This window comes from Papaver somniferum, unplaced genomic scaffold, assembly GCF_003573695.1.
Source record: "Papaver somniferum cultivar HN1 unplaced genomic scaffold, ASM357369v1 unplaced-scaffold_107, whole genome shotgun sequence".
NCBI lineage: Eukaryota > Viridiplantae > Streptophyta > Magnoliopsida > Ranunculales > Papaveraceae > Papaver > Papaver somniferum.
The window spans coordinates 6,783,454-6,803,508 of record NW_020619603.1 but is presented as its reverse complement, the minus strand read 5'-3'; the positions used below and the strand labels follow the sequence as shown (position 1 = coordinate 6,803,508).

Genomic DNA, 20,055 nt, shown 5'->3' with positions numbered 1-20,055 from the left:
TTCTTTTGGGTTGCACACTGCTGTCCACGCTTTAGGATAATAACCAGAAGGATTTTCTATATTCTTCCCTAGAAGAAATCTCTTTGTAAGTTGTTGATGTCTTTGCAGATTTTCTTAGGGACCTTAAAGCAGTTTAATTGATAAATACAAGCTGAGGATGTCACAGATTTGATGATTACCTCTCTGCCAGCAGGATTTAATGGTGTATGTTTCCATCCAGTAAGTCTCAACTTCAATTTTTCTACGCTAGGTTTGAAAGAATTGATTTTGCTTGAGTGAATATAGGAGATCCTAGGTATTTGTCATCTAACTGAAGCACTTGAACTCCCATAGACTTGCTAATTTGAGGAACTAGGTCTGGATGAGTGTTTTTTCTGAAGAAGACTCCAGATTTATGAAAGTTGATTAGTTTCCCAGATGCACTGCCAAATATCTGCAGGAGCTGCATTATATTTTGAGCTTGAATAGTATTTGCTTTGCAGAATATCATGCAATCATCAGCAAATAGGAGGTGGCTGATAGGAGGTGCTTCTTTGCAGATCTTTATTCCATTGGTGATACCCATCTCCTCAGCATGCAAAAGAGTCCTTGATAGAGATTCCATGCAAAATAAGAAAGATAGGGAGATAGGGGATCTCCTTGCCTTAGACCTCTAGAGGGTTTGAAAAATTTGTCAGGTGAGCCATTGATGAGGACAGCTGAGGTGGAGGTTGAGATACATTGATAAATCATGTTGCACCACTTTTCATCAAAACCAATTTGCTTCATAATGGTCAGTAAGAAACCCAGTCCATTCTATCAAAAGCTTTTGCCATATCAATCTTTATTCCCATTGTACCAGAGTTTCCTTTTTTCCCTCTTTTAGACCTCATGGTATGTATAATTTTATGAGCAATAACTATGTTGTCAGAAATTTGCCTTTCAGGAATGAATGCTGATTGGTAAGGAGATATGATTTTGGTTAGGAAAGGCTTAATTCTCTGGCATAGGAGTTTAGATATGATTTTGTATGTGGTGTTACAGAGACTGATTGGTGTAAAATGACTAGGGGAAGCTGGGTTATCCACTTTTGGGATGAGAGCTATAAAGGTGGCATTCATCTCCTTTAGAAGGTGACCAGAAAGGAAGAAATGTTAAACCACAGAGACAATATCATTACCAATGATATCCCAGTTGAGTTTGAAGAAATTTGGTGGGAATCTATCTGGTCCTGGAGCTTTGTCATTAGCCATACTAAATAAGATGGCTTTATCTTCAGGTTCAGGTTTTCTGCTTAGAGTTGTGTTGTCTTTAGGAATTATGGGTAGGGGGATCAGGTTGATGATTTCAGGAGAGGGGTTTGTAGTTTCAGTAGTAGCCATCTGAGAGAAGTGATTGGTGAAGCAGTCTTTGACCTCTTGATACTCAGTAATCCAGCTGCCTTCTTCATTTTGAATAGATTCTATTTTATTCCTTCTTACTCTACTTTTAGTGGCTATGTGAAAGTAACTTGTGTTCTGATCTCCCATCTTGATGAGTTGATCTCTGCTCTTAGTTTTCCAGAATTTCTGTTCTATGTCTTGCTAGTTTTTGAGCTGCTTTCTAGCATCAGCTAGGGCCTTCCCTCTGTCAGCTCTGAAGTAGTTAGTATGCATCCAAGTTAAGTGTTTCTTGCATTCTTCAATATTGGTTTTAATGTTTCCATAAACTTCCTTGTTCCAAACTCTGATTTTTAATTTAATATCTTTAATTTTCTGCAATAGAGAAATCACTTGAACCAGGAGTGACCTTTTTCCAACATTGAACAATGATTTTTCTGCATTTAGCATGATCTAACCATTGGTTTTATGATGTTTGGCATGTGTGGAATTATGTGAGTAGGGATTCTCTTAACTAGCATCTAGATCATAACCTGAGAGAAAAGTTCTTCATCAGTGAGTTCAGTGCCTTTTTATGGTACACCCACAAGTACCATCAGCTTATCAAAAACCCCTCTAGTACCTCCATTCCTCAAGGTTGAATAGTCTTCTTCATCAGTAGTTCTGAGAATGTATAAATTTCTTCTTCTGTTCCAGATTTCAACCTCAATTTTGCTGATCATTTCCCAGTGAGCGTTGATGAAGCTGCTAACCCTGGAAGTTTGGAAGCAAAATATTACTGTATAGTTTTCCAATGAAACATCCATTCCAATCTTCAAATTTCTTGGTTTTGATGTTCTCGGAGTTGATAAATACTTTTGGAAACAGGTCCTCAGGGATGGTTAAGGTTGTGTTCATTTTCTTTACCAGGTTTTCAATGGATGATGGGTTAGAGTTGGAGGAGGAGGCCATTATTCTGAGTTTATGAGTCCATAGAAGTAAGGAGGTGTGAGGGTTATGTTCACTTGGGGTAGAAAGAATGAAGTATATATAGGACAGTTAGGATGATGTTGATGTGATTAACATTAATTTGAAAAAAATTCACGGGATGCCATAGAGCCTTGTCGTAACTGAAGGTAGCAGTGGAGAATCTAAGATTTCTGTACTTGTTATTGGTGTGGCCAGCTAATCGCTTTTTGACTTGGTCGACCATTGATAATGGAACATTGGAGAGCAACCTGTCATAACTCATATCACTGGATACTAAGGCGTTAGTGGTATCAGAATTAGCGGAAAGAAAGTTTACCTTGTTACTGAGTTCCTTTACCATGCCTTTTGAAATATTGTGAATCTGACACTAGGCAATAATGGGCTTGACTAAAGTGCAAATAGAGGTAGTCCAAGTATAATCTGACTCAGACTGAGTCTGAAGCAGAATGTGATTCTTAATCATCTGACTCAGGGTTAAATGTAAAACCAAGTCACTTTGAGATGGATCCCTGGTGGATCAATTCTCGCGGGTAGAGGCCATTGAACAACATCCAAGCTCGGACCCGAATTTGTGGTAGTTTTATAATTTCCAAGTGTTTGATGCCGCTTCGCATGAGCCAGTAAAAATTGGTTACTTTTGATAGGCCAAGGTAAGTATCCAGTAGGATTGCCACTTTGTAAAATCAACTAGTACCAATCTCTAGGACATTTGGTCATAGATCCACAAGAGATAATTAACAGTTGTAATGTGGAGGCTGTTGCTCTTCCCAGCCAAGATAAAAATAAGAAAATCAGAAGATTTTTCAGTTTCTCAGTTCGTTTTTCCAGAGCATAACCCAACAATTTTACATTTTTCCGTGTCAAGAGAAATTTTGAAGATGAACTAGAATTTGGATACCAGTGATAGAAAGCGCGATTATGAGAATCCAGATAGAATTCAAGAGAGACTGAAGAATCCTAGGCTGAGTCTTCCCAAAAACCAGGTAATATTATATGATTTTCAAGAGAATTTTGTTAACTATTGATGTTCTAAAGAGATGTTTGTAAGTAAGTATATTGTTTTTGACTAGAAAGTGTCTGATGTTGGGTAAATTGACTTTCCACCATTCTGCTAGGTAGATGCAATTAGTGGGATCATAGTTCCTCCAGCAAGGCTTGGAGGAAGTTTGCAGGGGAGTGAAGAAAGGGTTGCTCTTGGTAGTGATTTTGAAGGTGCGGTTACAGGTGAGGGGTCTGGAGATGGAGGAGAAGTGCAGGCAGTAACCGGGAATGAATTTCAGAATCAGCAGAGTGCACCTGCACATCCTCATGGAACAGGCAGGAAATGACCAGAGATGATGAGAGTCAAGTATGGATGTGTGTTGTATGCTCTTCATCCGAATCGAGGCCGATTTGTAGTCAATGAGGGGGTTGTTTTGGTGGGGGATCAACAGATAGTTTGTAGAGGTGCTCGACAAGGTTTCTTTGCATCTCCAGTTCCTGAGAATATCAGATCCCAGATCCATGAAAATGATGCCATCCCTCTCCCAAATGAGGCAGTAATCTTCCCTAACTTGTTTATGCTGGCTCTAGAGATACAATAAATGGCTGCAGATGTTGCCGAAATTGATAAAGCAAGCCTTGGAGAAGTGACTCATCCTTATGAGGTTCCAGCAGATGAACCTTTTCCTGTTCCAGCATCTAGCTCTCCTGTACCAAATGTCTCTGCACCAATGCCAAAGGCCACTGCACCAACAACTGCGATGAAAGCTAAAGTGCATCTGGGGGTGCAAGATCTAACTAAACAGGTAGGATTCAAAGCAATATTCTGAGAGAACTGAGGGTTAACTATACTGCAGTGAAAAACATTTCATTTTGGGTAATAGTTATTTTGGTACAGATAAATTTTTTGTTGTTAAAAAGGCAAGTGGTGTTTAAAATTAATGATGGTTTTGTGGGTTTTATTATGAGAATTTTGAGCATGCTAGCAGTATTAGTGCAAAGGGGATTAGTGTATAGCTTTCTAAGATTGGAATTGCAGATAATCCTATAGACATTTCTGATAAAACTAACATGTCTAAAGTAGTAGGTGGATTTTCAGATAAAGTCACTTAGCTTTTGAGATTGTAGGTCACTTAGACTTTGAGGACGAGAGACACTTAGGAAATAGATCAAACCATAGCAAGAGAGATGCAGAAAGCTTAAAGAGAGGTACATACCAGAATGAAGAGTAAAAGTATCCAAGAGGCTCACCCATTTGAGCTTGTGTCCTAATTTCCTCAAAGAGCATTGAGAAGATTGATATAGACTGAAATTTTAGTGAGATTGATGACCATGAGTTGAGTAGAGGAATAATTGAATGTTGAAATTGTTGTTGTTGTTGTTGAAAGTTTGCTTCTGAGATTCATTACTTGTGTTTAAACTTTCATCAGGTATCACAGTGTCAGGATGCTTGGCATTAGAGGAACTGAAATTGAAGTAAACATTTGAAAATCGATGCTTGATTTGCTGGAGAGGAAACCTTTTAGGCTCCTTAAAGTTGAAGCAAATTCTTAATCTTTCTTTATTAGAGTTAACTTCTGGGAATTGTTCCTTGGTAGTGAAATTGGTATTGAAATTTTGTTGAGAATTCTTCTTGGAAGGGGCAAATCCAGTAATTAGTGATTTGGGTGTTGTGTGTGATTTGTGAGATTAGACTCATCTCTTCTTTTTCATCGATTTTGTGATAAATGCGGTGTGCGTGATTGATGCAATTGCAGTGACACTGACTCAGATGATTTGAATTATCCATTAGAGCTTAGTAGATGATAGAATTTAGCATTTGGAGGAGGATTTGAACATTCCGGTAGAAAAACGGGTGAAAAAAGATTGTTGGAACTAGCATCTGTATAATATTTAATTGTCAAATTTTCACATTCCAGAGTATGATAACATCTTGAAATTGCATTTTTAAATCGTCAGATTTTCACATTTATGTACTTGCATCTGTATAATATTAAATATAACGGTTTAAAGGTGCATGCTCATACTAGTCACTATAAAGCCAAATGGAATACTAAAACTTTCTGGCATGGATGCTAACGGGGGATCATTTTGCTTAGGGTGTACCAAAATACATGGTAGTGATGTTTTGTGTTATATGAATTTCTGTACACCCCAGTGAAAAATGGTGCCCCCTATTTGCAATCTTGCTGTTTAGTGAGTGAAGCTTCTTGTTATGCTCATATAGTGGTAGTCTTTCTGTAAAAATCCATTTCCTTTGTCCATTTTTCTTCACAAACTTTATGAAAGTTGTTCCTATTAGCATATTAGGCAAGTGGGGTTTTGCATCAGTTTATCTAAGAAGAAAGCTACGTTTCTTCTGCTTTTATAATTATTAGTTTCCCTTCTTTGATTTCTTCACATTGAGTTATTGAGAGATTTTGAGATCTGAAAAAATGTATGTAGTTGAGAGTAAAGGAGAGGCCATAGTCTGTATCGCCACATTAATTGGCTTGCAAGCAGTTAAAGTTTTTTCTTCTAATATTGGTTTTGAAAGTAGCTATATTATAACCAAGAGAAATGTCTCTTCATTATTACACTAGCCTAACAGAGACACTGATAGCATGTGTTGGTTCAAGGATTTAAAAGCTATGTATTCCAATGCTGAGAGTGAGCCTGATTCCTTAAACCAAAAAAGACAAATCAACTTTGCGTCACTATGATTTTTGATTTTTGTAAGTATCTGATTCATTCCAAAATAATAGACTTCTATTCAACTAATCCAATAATTCAATTTGATTAGATATCGGGTTAAAAACAAAATCAATTGAATTATCTCAATCAAGCATTGTTATTTCGAATCTGAACTAAATTCCAAGAACTGAATTCCAAGAACTGAATTCCCCTAAAATTAAATTCATAAGATCGCATTATTCCAACCAAACCAAAAATACGCGTGAACCAATATTTTATGTGTTAATCCAAAATGGACCAATGCATCTAAAGAGATGGCATTTAAAAGAGACCACTCTTAATTTGTGGGGCATTGGTCCATATCTAACACACTTGTGTGGTCAACTCTAAAAAGCCCCATACTTATTGTTGTGAAAGAAGAGTAAATAAATGAGACAATAAAGAGAACCATTCATAAGGTTTAAGATTTATTCGAACTGGAAGATGGGGTTTGGTGGAAATCTCAGTACTCTGAACATTACAAGATTAAATTCAGAAAAAACCAGGGTTTCTCTATCTGCCCATCAGAGAGAGAGAAGAGCAGGAGGGGTAAAATTATCTAGGGTTTTTTGAAGTAAAAATTCAGGGATTTGGTTGGTTGGTTGTTGGACTGTTTGATGAGATGGAGAACAAGATTGTTGAACCAGCAGCTGAAAGGAAACATCATTTCTTCAAGATCTTCCATGAAGAAGAACAGAAAAGAAGATTGGTAAGTATGATTTATTCATCCTATTCTTTTTCATTTTGCTTTCCTGGGTTTTGAATTTCATAGTAGATATGTATGGTTTGTATGGCAAATTTTGATTTTGGCTCTATTTTTTTTTTCAATTTAGTTTCTTTTTTGTAGCTCAAATGTTTGATCTGTTAGATCTATGAATTATTGGGATGATCTGAAGAATTTCCAGCTTCATTCATTATCTTGTTTGTTGCTTTCCTTCTTATAAAAGATCTGTTAGCAAAACCACTTGACACCCACACATAGTGATGCATACTATTTTAGCTGGTGATGCTTTGGCTGATTCGTTGCTGTGTTCTGCGTTTCATGTTTACACTGCTTATATCACACCATTGCTTCTTGGCTAGTGTCCTGTCTAACCTGTACTGGAAGTAAATACAAGATTATTTTTTCTCATTTGAATGTGTAATATATCTCTTTGGTTTCATCCAAAGATTTTTTCTGCAAGAAGTTTTAAATTTTATTCCATCCATCCATGATAGATATCTAACTGTGGGAGTAAGAGATTAGAGAGATTAACAGATAGCAATTATAGAAATGCAAAATGGATCATATGAGGATAGAGTGGGGGGATGTATATTTGTGTATAAAGGGCTTGGTCCAAATTGAACCATTGCCAATGCAAGATTTTGGACCATTTGAGGTCATGTGATTACCTAGAGCTAGAGGTCCTCAGGTGGTCAAAATTTATTAGGGTGGTTAATGGTCAGAAATGTCTAGTTTACTTCGTTCCCATTAGAAAAATCTGCTTAACAAAATCTGCCCGAATGTCAAACACAAGCCAACTAATAGATTGACATGTGAAAACTGATAGTTATTGATTTAAGTCGCCTTCTGATTGGTTTTTGGAATCAACTTAGAATCTAGTCTCCAGTTCATGTTGGAATTTTGTGTTGGAATGAATGGTCTTCATGTTTATCACCGTTGTCTGTTTTCTGCTTGCTACTGTAATATGTATTACCTAGTAATGAACATAACATTTTTTTTCTGATTTTCAGCGCATTCCTGTAGCATTCTGCTCAAGATTACCGACAGAGTATCCAGCATGTGAATGGGCAATTCTTGAGGGCCCTAGTGGAGCGTCTTGGATTGTAGAAGTAAACAAAACCGAAAATGGCACCTTCCTCGATGAAGGCTGGGAATTATTTGTGCAAGAGAACTGCTTAAAAAAGTATGACTTCCTTGTGTTTAGGCATGATGGTGGAATGCAGTTCCTTGTTAAGGTCTTCAAAGGAAATGGGTGTCCAAGAGAGGAGTGTTTTGCCCCTGCTCTTTCTCCAATTCTTGCGCAAGAAAGTCATGGTCCACCAGAAGAATGCATCACTCCTGTAGTTTCTCCACTTGGGAGAGAACGAAAGAGACATGCAAGCCCATGTGGAAATTCAATGTTAAAAATGAGAGACTCTTCTAGTCAAGGTAAGAAAGATGGTTTGCATTCATCTTATAATAAAAAAACCAGATTGATGATATTTATATGTCTTTCGTTTTCCCAGAGATGCTTGCTTCAGCAGCAACAGCAGTCAAGAGAAAAGTTATATCTTCCAGATCTTCCTTTCCTTTCTTCTGGACCTGTGTGAACCGCTTCAATGTTTATGGAGATCGTATGGTGAGTTGATATCTTATATGCCAATAAAAGCTTGTTTACTAAGGCCGTTTTATGAATGTAACGAATCATTACGTTTTTCCCTAACAGACTATACCGGTAAAATTTGCAAGAAAACATTTTCCAGCTAAGGTAAATGGGGGAGAGATAACCGAGGTCATGCTACAAAATGAGGAAGGCCAGACTTGGGAGCTTCATGTGAGGACAACTGCACATGATCAATACCTTTTCAGTAAAGGCTGGAAAATATTTGCTACTGACAACAATCTGAAAATTGGCGATTTTGTCATTTTCGAACTGATTGATAGACTTCCGGACTCAAAGTTTGTGATGAACTTCCATATCTATCCAGTCCCAGTCATCTTTGAGGATGATGCAGATGAAGATTGAAGCTGTTATTTGGGGTATCAGAAGTTTAACTTCTTCGAACTTCTATTTAGATATATAACCGATTTGCTTGCTGCTCTAGCTTATGTTACAGTTGAACTTGTAATATTAGGGGATTTATTATATTTTGCTTAAGCACATATTTGCAAGATTGTTGGCAGAATCCTAGAATTGGCTTTGTTTCTTAGGACTTTATCTGGTTCATCTTATTATTTTAGCAAACAGTGAGTCGTTGAGTCTTTAATTCTCAATTACTGAAGTTACAACTACCTTTTACTTTATGACATAGCCCCTTACTATATTATAAACGAGTTGTAATATCACACATTGGAGTGTATAAAAACCCGATGAGTATGCACTTCTAAAGCGTCAGATTCCACATCTATTTACCTGCATTTTTGTAATACCAAATCTAACGGCTAAAGATGCGTGTTGATTGTCAATTTGCATGCATGATAACACTAGACAGTAGTCACTATCAAACAAGATGGAGTACTAGGAGCTTTCTGGCATGGATGCTAATGGGTGTACCGAGATAAATGGAAGTGTTGTATTGATTTATAGTATGAAATTTGGCACACCCCAAACAAAATGATACCCCTTATTAACAATCTTATTGAATTGTTTTGTGAGCGAAGCTTCTTGTCATGTTCATGTAGTGCTGGTCTTTCTTCTTGTCATGTTCATTTTTCTTTAAAAACTTTATGAAAGCTGTTCTTATTGGCATTTTGTGCAAGTGGGGTTTTGCATCAGTTTTGCTTTTAATTATTAAAATTCCAAAAGTATTTTAAATTTTTTATTTGCCAAACACTAATTTTAATAAAAGTTCGCTACAAATTTGATAGAAAGTTCTTTCGAAAGAAAAAATAAAAATTCCTAACGGGACTTTAATCAAATGTGAAGCAAGCTAGATATTAGAATGTGTTGTCACACACACTACAAAATAGAAGGCTTCTTGGGACGGCTAAAAATCATCCCAGTAGGCCCAAAAATCGTCCCAAGATATATTTTTGACGTTTTCTGCCCGTCCCCTATTCTACCGTCACTAATACTTTTTGGTCGTACTTTTTTTTGGGGACGGCCCAAAAATAACTTTAAATTAATTATTCCATGACCAATAGGGACGGTCAGCCCATGGACATCCCAAATAACCATCTCTAGGGACGGTTTTACAAAATTGACCGTCCCTAGAAGCCACCTGTTTTGTAGTGACACTTGAGTACACGGTGAGCATGCATATATAGCCGTCAGATTACTATTATTAAGATGCATATAGATGGATATGCAATTCGACGGTTCAGAAGTGAATACTCATTGTGTTATTTTGCACTTGAGTGTGTAAAACACATGACTCGCATTAGAAGTTGTTTGGTGTATTTATTAAGGTTCTTGTCATGTGGACATAGCGCTAGTTTTTCTACATGAATCCTTTTTCGTTTGTCTGTTTTCCTTTACAAACATAATGAAAGTTGTTCAAATTGGCATTTTAGGCAAGTGGGGTTTTGCATCACTTTAGCTAATAAGAAAGCTACGTTTCTTCTGCTCTTATTTATTAGTTTCCTCTTCTTTGATTTCTTCTAATTGAGTTATTGAGAGATTTTGAGATCTGAAAAAATGTATGTAGTTCAGAGTAAAGGAGGAGCCATAGGCTGTATGTTTCTTTCTCTATTCTTCTTAGGTACATGGCCTGTTATTATTGCTCTTCTAGAGAGAAGAGGTAAGCTTCCACAGCATACTTACCTTGATTACTCCATTACAAATCTCTTAGCTGCTGTATTAATTGCTCTAACATTCGGGAAAATCGGAGGTAGCCAACCGGATATGCCAAATTTCATCACTCAGCTTTATCAGGTAAGTATTTCAAGTTGTTTGTGGTTCAATTTATTTATTATAGTCTGTGTGGCTTACTTCATATTGTCACCTATGTAATTGATCCTTAATACAATCGTGATTACGTACAATTTTTGTGAAATGATAAACTAATTAAGAATATTTTCATTCTATTTTATCATCTAACCCGATGCAATTGTTCAATTATTCAACTTATCGTATAATTTTTGTAAAATGATAAATTAATTAAAACTATTCTCATTCTATTTTATCATATAATCAGATGAATTGTTTCCTTAACCCAGTTTTCTTTGATCAGTCGTACTGGTTATTGATTTGTGCAGGACAATTGGCCATGCGTCTTGTTTGCTATGGCAGGTGGGGTGTTTCTCAGTGTCGGAAACCTTGCTACGCAGTATGCTTGGCCGTTGGTGGGTATCTCGGTGACCGGAGTCATTTGTTCAAGCATAGTGGTTGTTATAGGTATTTATGTACCCAATTATATCTAAAATTTATTAGATCTCGTGATCTTCTCATAAACCGAGTCAGTTCTCACACAACAATGAACGTAAACAGGCACAACTATTAATTACTTCTTAGATGCACGAATGAACAAGGCCAAGATTCTTTTCCCAGGAGTTGCATGTTTTCTCGTTGCAGTTTTTCTTGGATCTGCTGTTCACGCTTCAAATGCAGCTGATAATAAAGCAAAGCTTAGTAGTTATGAAGAAGCTTCCGGCAGCATAGGTAAGCCCTTCTTACGTTGACAGGAATGGGTGGAAGAAAAAATATGGTAGAGAAAACTTGAAATTTTTGATTCTAGCAATTCTGGGAATACCCACATTGGTAATCATATTCACTGAAATCGAAAATTGTAGATGGTAGAAAAGATTTGGAGAATGGAACTGTTCGTCTAAAGAAAGCTGAAGTAGGAACTGCAAACTTCCTTGTAGAGATTGAAAATAAAAGGGCGATCAAGGTTTGGTATTTCACAACAATATACTAGGCCTCTCTCGTGTACATTTCTCTGAGATTTTTAACGATTTGGTGGACTGGCAGGTGTTTGGAAAGAGTACTTTGATCGGCTTGGGTATAACATTCTTTGCCGGTCTTTGCTTCTCCGTTTTCTCCCCAGCATTCAATTTAGCGACAAATGATCAATTGCACATGATGACTCCAGGGGTTCCCCATTTAGTTGTCTACACTGCCTTTTTCTACTTCTCTGTATCATGTTTTGTGATGGCTATCATTCTAAACATCATTTTCCTGTACTATCCTGTATTCAACCTACCACGGTCTTCCCTTAAGGCTTACATCAATGATTGGAATGGTAGAAATTGGGCTCTTCTGGCAGGATTTATCTGTGGTTTCGGAAACGGTCTCCAGTTCATGGGCGGTCAAGCTGCTGGATATGCAGCAGCAGATGCTGTTCAGGTCAGTCTCTCCATGTGACTACTTGTTTTGTATTAGGAGAATCTATTCGTAATAGATGCGCCATTGTTTGCAAGTATCTCATGTTGATATTATCTTTATCTCTGAATGCTGCTTCTTTTAATTTATAATCAGGCACTTCCACTTGTAAGCACATTCTGGGGAATACTTTTATTGGGAGAGTATCGGAAGTCTTCGGAAAAAACATATGTGTTGCTTGTTAGCATGTTATTGATGTTTATCGTGGCAGTTGGGATTCTTATGGCATCATCCAGGCATCGAAAGAAATAATATAATAGTCTGTTAAATTGTCATTACATATATGTAATAAGAGAGGATTTCAACAAACAAAGCATGAAATAGAGTTATCAAAATCAAGTTGTATAATCTCACATATTACGCTACAAATTGTCATCGTATATGCAGATCAAGTACGATAGAAAGACATCAAAAGGACCTCGCGCCTTGGTGGTTGTGTTGGAATCTTGCAACAATAGAAGAAACGTCAGATGTATCAAACAATAAATATAAAGAACAATATCAAACAAATCTACCACGAACAAATTGATGAGGGCAGAATCACAGGTTCAACAAGCTTTTCTTAACACATTAGTTCGCGGGTATACTCTGAAATAATGCTATACCCCAACGTGCGAAGATGTGTCCAGGATAAGACTGTCCGATATAACTTGAGTTAGCACAACGCAAGTTACCCACTCTTAAACTCAGCAACCGGGATGGAAGTAAAATGCCGCACAAAATATAAGAAGAAGAAGAAAAGTTGACCTAAAGATACTCGCTGCTTGTGTGTGTTTTTAAAACAGAATTTCGAGTCATTTTATAAGATGAGATACTTGCAAATCAAGTTATGTTTTTGTTTTCTTCAAAAACAAGTAAAACTCGTAAAAGAAATTTCCCACAAATAAAACTCTTGGGTCAAAATATGTATTTTTGCCCACCTGCTCCACCCACGTTTTACATACATAAGTGTATGATTATATAGTGGAGCTCCTCTTTAGTTTTCCACAATGTGGGACTAAAGGTTCCACTTCATTCACCCAAAAATGAGTGAGTATCCTTAGACCCTTAGGTCATTAGATCAAACCATACCAAGACCATAAAATCTTTTAATTAAAACTCATTTTCTCCGACAGGTTGTCAGTAAAAATGTCATAACAGTATCGTTGAAAAGCTCTGAATTTTCGATTTGTGGTGTATGAGATGTCTTTTTGATAACTTCTTTTCTCCAAGAAGCCTAATTGTGAAATCAAAATGATGAAAAATAAGTGAGGTTCATTTCAAAAAAAAAAAAAAAAAAAGCATATGTAAAATATGCATCAGTTATGTCTGTTGGTCATGTATGTGCAGCGAAACGAAACGTTTAAGCGTAAAAAAGCGCGTGTTAAAGCGTGAAGCGAAACGTTTTTTAAAACACTGGTTGTTACCAACCAATGTCTAAATATACTAAGTACCAATATCTTCAGAATTCGAGTCAGAGTCCTCCTCATATCATATTGTTGGAAAATATACTAAGTACCAATTACAAAAGACAAGTTAATGTAGAAACACCAAATTTATGCAAGTCAGTAACTTAAACTTCTACTACAACTCACTGAGACGTTAAAACAAACACCTGGTTTGCACAGAAATGTATACTAATGTCAACACACTTCAATACCAATTTGTATACCGCACCTTCAATGTTTTGAATATTCAATCAATACCCAACTGTGCAATCTCAATAAGGATTACAACAATTGCATCATTAGTGAAATATATATTCATTCATTCACAGTGAAGTAAAAAGAGAAATATAAGGACTGAGAGAATAAGAGATAGGAATAGCAAACGCCTATTGAGGCTAGAGAATTCTCTATGTCCTTAAAACGATTACGCCCCCACAATGATTCCGTATGGATGATTGATGCAGGATACAACCATCTCCTTCTTGATTGATGCAGCACTTCAAACAATCAAGACACTCTGAACTTGACACAAAACTAGGAGTAAAAAACTGATCTTGAACAAGGGAATTTTCAGAGGTTTTATAGGAGAAGAAGGTGACTGAAAATAGGGACAAGAAGCCTGTTCTCTAAAGGCACAACGTTTGGTCCTTTAACAGATTCAAAACCCTTCAGCAAAGACACAACTTGTAGTTTAGGGACTGTTTGGGTGGTTAGTATTTGAAACCAAATACTAAACCGTTTCCAACCCTTGCCTTAGTCCCTTCACTTAATTTCTATTCACAATGATTAAGGAATTAACCCTTATAACTCCAACACATATTCCCACTTACAGGGAGAGATAATTCTTAGAGTGCCATCCTGCAACGCGGGCTTGTTTTGATCTTCCGCTCTACATGTATAAGCCAAATCTTCCGACTCCCAGCCAGAGAAAGGTTTCGAAGAGTCCTGATCATCTTCAGAGATAAGTAAGCTTCATAGAGTACTTGAGAGCAACATCATCTATTGATATGAACTCGTGGTTTTCTTCTATTTCTGTTGAATCGGACATACCTACTTCTCCTAGATCTCCGTCGTTTCCTGAGCTACAATATTCTTCTTCAGAGTAAGAAAAGTCGACGGAACTCTCAGAGAAGGCATCTTCTTCTACAGATCCACATCCATTACTTCTTTTTCATCTTCTTCTCCGTAGAATGATTGCAATTGTTGAATACTTGTTAGCATCGTTACACAAAATTAAGAATAGACTTGAAAGAAAGGGGCAGGTATTTTAAGCTCTACGGATCTCCTCAATCCCAAACCCTAACACTGAGTCAGATTTATATAAGAGCATCTCGAACCGCACATCCTTATCCTTCATATACGGATGCATAAAGTAGACATCCTCTGCTTATTTGTATTGAGAAGAAGTGGTGTTACAGTTGTCGTGATAGGATGAGCTTTTTTTTTCTTCTTTTCTAAGTATCTTGTTCTCGGGTAAAATAAAATTCACTCCAGCAAACACTGGTCAGTACGGTACCTATATATTGTAGCAAACTAAACGAAATCAATGTGTTTCCAAAACGATTAACCAGAATAGACATCACATGGGTTTATATGTACAATCTGATTTACATTGGATGAACATCAGGTGTCTCCTTCTAACGATAAACTTCTTTTAGGGAGATAGATGATCATCCCATATAGGACCTTTGAGGTTGCACGGTATATGTTTGCTAATCTCCTTCTAACGGTAGTACTTCTTTAAGCATCTCTATCGGCATATTAAGCACTATTACACAGCCTACCGAAGAATTTTCTAACCTTGACATCATTCTTTTTATTATTGGGAAAATTTTATTATTCTATCATGCACGGAATTGCAAAGGGGGATTTCTGTAACAAAAGGGCTTCGTGAATAAAATGGTGTTGTACGTTTTGTTTAAATATATAGAAAAATAGTATTGTGTCTGTTTAAAAATTCATTTATGTAAGTAACTTATTAATTAAACCCGACATTATGAGTTATTATATGACAAAGGCTTACCATGCAAATATAATTAAGCTTGTGAAATTAACTGGCAGTTTTTTTTTTTAACTCGATGTGAAACTGTTTCACCTTGTGTTGTTTAAATTGTAAAAAAGACTTCATTAAGAGCCCCCTAGACACGACAAATTCACGGGTTCAATTTTTTTGTATTATTTATTATGAATGCACATGAAAACACACCAGAATTAGCTCAAATGTGACTTACCATATCCTAAGACTTCTATTTCGCACACACAATGAGTTGAATTTTGTCAACAACTTTTAAAATAGTTGTGATGTTTTTGGATCTTTAAACTTACAGAAATACCACATTTCTGAATAATAAAGCAAGCTAGACTACTAGAAGCTGTTTCCACGCATCCAAGTGCGATGTGAGTTCGTCGAACTACTATTTTAAAGATATTTCCGTTTTATTGAAAAGTTAACCAAAGATATTACATGGATAAATTAATAAACTCAGTTATCCATTGATTCTAATGGATTCTGTCGTAGCCTTTGATTTTAAGTACAACCTTAACTCTATAGCTAAATGGATTATTGTGACTGACCTGAGCCACCGTTACCTCTGGAACAAATATGCCATCCTTATTAACAACATACTCGTACAAGCGCCCGTACAGGGGTTGATTTTGTTAGTAACCGTAACCCCATGCATTCAACGTACGACCATATTTCTTATTGTTAACAGGATCGATCCAGTCGATAAAACACCAGTATTGAAAGCCACTTCCAGGCACCTCTTGGGGTTCAAATTCTAATCTTCCACCAGGCGGCAGCATTACTCCAGGTATATCATAATGTTGGGATTGACACTTAACCCATAAATGTGCTTTCTTCTTTATGAAAGCATTCACTATCAATATCGTTGGTCTGTCGTAGATTTTTTTGTTAAAAGGATCAGTTGAATAATCACAAGATAGACAATCTCCTCCCTTCTGCAATGGCAAACAAGGGGGATATACCCAAATTTCTTTGGCTCCTTCTCCTTGCACGATCGAGAAAAGTACTGTACTCAGCAGTATTACACAACCTACTAAATATCCTAACATTGGCAACATTCTTTTTATGCACGAATTACCCTGCTAGTTGAGTGTTGTTAGAAACCAATATCTGACTAAATCGGGGTCGTGTGGCGTGTTTATATAGACAGAAAAATATTAGAAACTTTATCAGTTCAATACACTTATTATGTCCGTTTCAAAATTAAATTTTGCATAATAAATAAAGTAGCTTCTTTAATTAATCCTGATATTCACTATTAATTAGTTGTGGCTTTCCTTGAAAATATTTTATTTATTTTTTCTTATTGTATAATCTCCTAAAAAGTTTAGGGATGTACTGCAGTGGTAAAGATCAATAGTAGACCCTCCTAAATTGGTAGATTTGCATGGTATAGTCCATCTCAACCAAGTGCTATTATTTTGAATCTGAATTCAATTCACAGAACCAGAAGTAAGTGGGAACCAATATTGTATTGGCTAATCCAAAAGAAACCACCACTCTAAACCTTGTGGGGGCTAATCCAAAAGGCACCCTTTCGTGGTCCTACTCTTAAATGCCCCATACTTGATGTTAACTTATTGTCGTGAAAACAGAGTAAATAAATGAGAAAATAAAGAAACCGCTGAAGAGAATCATTATAAAGGTTTAAGATTTATTCCATGAATTGGAAGATGGGGTTTGGTGGAAATAGTACATTGTTCATTCAATTCTCTGAACATTGTGATAGGTCTTACAAGATTAAATTCAGAAGAAAAAATCAGGCTTTCTTTTTATCTAGATATCAGAGAGAGAGAGAGAGAGAGAGGAGTAAAATTATCTAGGGTTTTTTGAAGGAAAAATTTAGGGATTTGGTTGTTGTTGGATTGTTTGATGAGATGGGGAACAAGATTGTTGAACCAGGAGCTGAAAGGAGACATCATATCTTCAAGATCTTCCATGAAGAAGAACAGAACAGAAGATTGGTATGATTGATATAGTCTTCCTATTCATCATGTTTTGTATGAAAATTCTTGTTTTTGGTTGTTTCAACTTAGTTTGTTTTATGTAGCTCAAATGTTTGATCTATTAGCTCTTAGAAATGTGGTGATGGTAAGATGAATTTCCATACTTCATTCAGTAGAATGAAAAGTAGAATGAAAAGAAATAATTTACAAAGAAAAACAGGATCTATAAAAGCCTAGATGAAACAACAATTACAGATTACATGTTGTATGGATAGAAGATCTGTTACCAAAACCACTTGAGAGCCACACATAGTTATGCATATTATTTAGCTGGTGATGCTTTGGCTGATTCGTTGCTGTGTTCTGCATCTCATGTTTACACTGATTATATCACACCATTGCTTCTTGGCCGCCGGTACCGGTTGTAATCTGAGCTAGAAGTAAACATGAGATTACTTTATTTCAGTTGAATGTATAACATATACTCTTTGGTTTCATGTATAGTCTACAAGATTTGTTGTGCATGAAGTTTAAATTTCTATTCCATCCATCCCTGATAAATATCTAACTATGAGAGTAATAGACCGGAGAGATTGACTGATAGCAAGTATAGAAAATCAAGGATATAGTGAGGGGATGTAGATTTGTGTATAAAAGAGCTTGGTCCAGTAACTAACCATAGCCAATGCAAGATTTTGGACCATTTGAGGTCAAAATTTATTAGTGTGGTTAAGATAGAAAAATCTAGTTTACTAAGTAAAATGTGCTTAATAAAACTGTCACTGATAGTTATATTGATTTATGTCGCCTTCTGTTATGGATCATGATGCAAAGAACTCCACATTTACCTAGAAACTGCGCAACTACGACTCTCTCATTGCTTCCTGAAATCAACTTAGAATCTAATCCCCAATTTATGTTGGATCATGTTTATCACCATTGTTTGTTTCGTGCTAGCTACTGTAATATGTATTACCTAGTAGTGAACATGTGATTTTCTTTTTTCTATTTTCAGCGCATTCCTGTAGCTTTCTGTTCTAGATTACCCACAGATTCTCCAGCATGTAAATGGGCAATTATCCAGGGCCTTAGTGGAGCGTCTTGTGTTGTAGAAGTGAACAAAACCGAAAATGGCACCTTCCTCGAGGATGGCTGGGAGATATTTTTGCAAGAGAACTGCTTGAAAAAGTATGATTTTCTTGTGTTTAGGCATGATGGTGGAATGCAGTTCCTTGTTAAGGTCTTCAAAGGAAAGGGGTGTCCAAGAGAGGAGTGTTTTGCCCCTGCTCTTTCTCCAATTCTTGCGCAAGAAAGTCATGGTCCACCAGAAGAATGCATCACTCCTGTAGTTTCTCCACTTGGGCGAGAACTTGTAATAGTAGGGGATTTATTATATTTTGCTTAAGCACATATTTCCAAGATTGTCGGCAGAATCCTACAATAGGCTTTGTTTCTTAGGACTTTATCTAGTTCATCTTATTATTTTAGCGAACAGTGAGTTGATGAGTCTTTAATTCTCAATCACTGAAGTTACAACTACCTTTTACTTTATGACATAGCCCATTCCTATATTATAAACGAGTTGTTATATCACACATTCGAGTGTATAAAAACACGATGAGTATGCACTTCTAAAGCGTCAGATTTCACATCTATTTACCTGCACTTCTGTAATATCAAATCTAACGGCTAAAGACGCGTGCTGATTGTAAATTTGCATGCATGATAACACTAGACAGTAGTCACTATCAGACAAGATGGAATACTATGAGCTTTCTGGCATGGATGCTAATGGGGGGATTATTTTGCTTGGGGATGTACGGAGATAAATGGAAGTGTTGTATTGTTTTATAGTATGAAATTTGGCACACCCCCAAGCAAAATGATACCCCATATTAACAATCTTGTTGAATTGTTTTGTGAGCAAAGCTTCTTGTCATGTTCATGTAGTGCTAGTCTTTCTTCTTGTCATGCTCATTTTTCTTTAAAAACTTTATGAAAGCTGTTCTTATTGGCATTTTGGGCAAGTGTGGTTTTGCATCAGTTTTGCTTTTAATTATTAAAATCCCAAAAGTATTTTAAATTTTTGTTTGCCAAACACTAATTTTAGTAAAAGTTTGCTACACATTTGTTAGAAAGTTCTTTCGATAGAAACAATAAAAATCCCAAACAGGGTTTTAATCAAATGTGAAGCAAGCTAGATATTAGGTGTTGTCACACACTTGAGTACACGGTGAGCATGCATATATAACCGTCAGATTACTATTATTAAGATGCATATAAATGGATATGCAATTTGACGGTTCAGAAGTGAATATTCATTGTGTTATTTTGCACTTGAGTGTGTAAAAACCTGACTCGCATTAAAAGTTGTTTGGTGTATTTATTAAGGTTCTTGTCATGGACATATCACTAGTTTTTCTACATGAATCCTTTTTCGTTTGTCCGTCTCCTTTACAAACATAATGAAAGGTGTTCAAATTGGCATTGTAGGCAAGTGGGGTTTTTAATTCTCAACAATCCAAGTTACCACTTCCTTTTATTTAATGACAGCCCATTACTATACTATAAAAAAAAAAGTTGTACTGTCACACATTGAGTGCATAACAA

At 36.3% G+C, this 20,055-nt stretch overlaps 3 protein-coding genes across 3 annotated transcripts; all 3 read left to right on the top strand.

Annotated features, from left to right (window-relative positions):
* The first annotated feature begins 6,429 nt into the window (after nt 1-6,429).
* On the top strand, nt 6,430-8,933 carry LOC113328365 (B3 domain-containing protein Os01g0723500-like). The gene is made up of 4 exons (XM_026575476.1): nt 6,430-6,729; nt 7,755-8,172; nt 8,250-8,362; nt 8,450-8,933. The coding sequence occupies exons 1-4, from the start codon at nt 6,643-6,645 to the stop codon at nt 8,747-8,749; spliced, it is 918 nt and encodes a 305-aa protein (XP_026431261.1). The 5' UTR covers nt 6,430-6,642; the 3' UTR covers nt 8,750-8,933.
* Nucleotides 8,934-10,238: 1,305 nt separating this feature from the next.
* On the top strand, nt 10,239-12,454 carry LOC113328364 (ureide permease 2-like). Its single transcript, XM_026575475.1, has 6 exons — nt 10,239-10,597; nt 10,921-11,059; nt 11,153-11,323; nt 11,455-11,555; nt 11,636-12,010; nt 12,143-12,454. Exons 1-6 carry the CDS (start codon nt 10,361-10,363, stop codon nt 12,296-12,298), a joined length of 1,179 nt encoding a protein of 392 aa, XP_026431260.1. The 5' UTR covers nt 10,239-10,360; the 3' UTR covers nt 12,299-12,454.
* A 4,743-nt stretch (nt 12,455-17,197) lies between these two features.
* LOC113327687 (B3 domain-containing protein Os01g0723500-like) lies at nt 17,198-19,016 on the top strand. Its single transcript, XM_026574833.1, has 2 exons — nt 17,198-17,463; nt 18,461-19,016. Exons 1-2 carry the CDS (start codon nt 17,377-17,379, stop codon nt 18,848-18,850), a joined length of 477 nt encoding a protein of 158 aa, XP_026430618.1. The 5' UTR covers nt 17,198-17,376; the 3' UTR covers nt 18,851-19,016.
* The last annotated feature ends 1,039 nt before the right edge of the window (nt 19,017-20,055 follow it).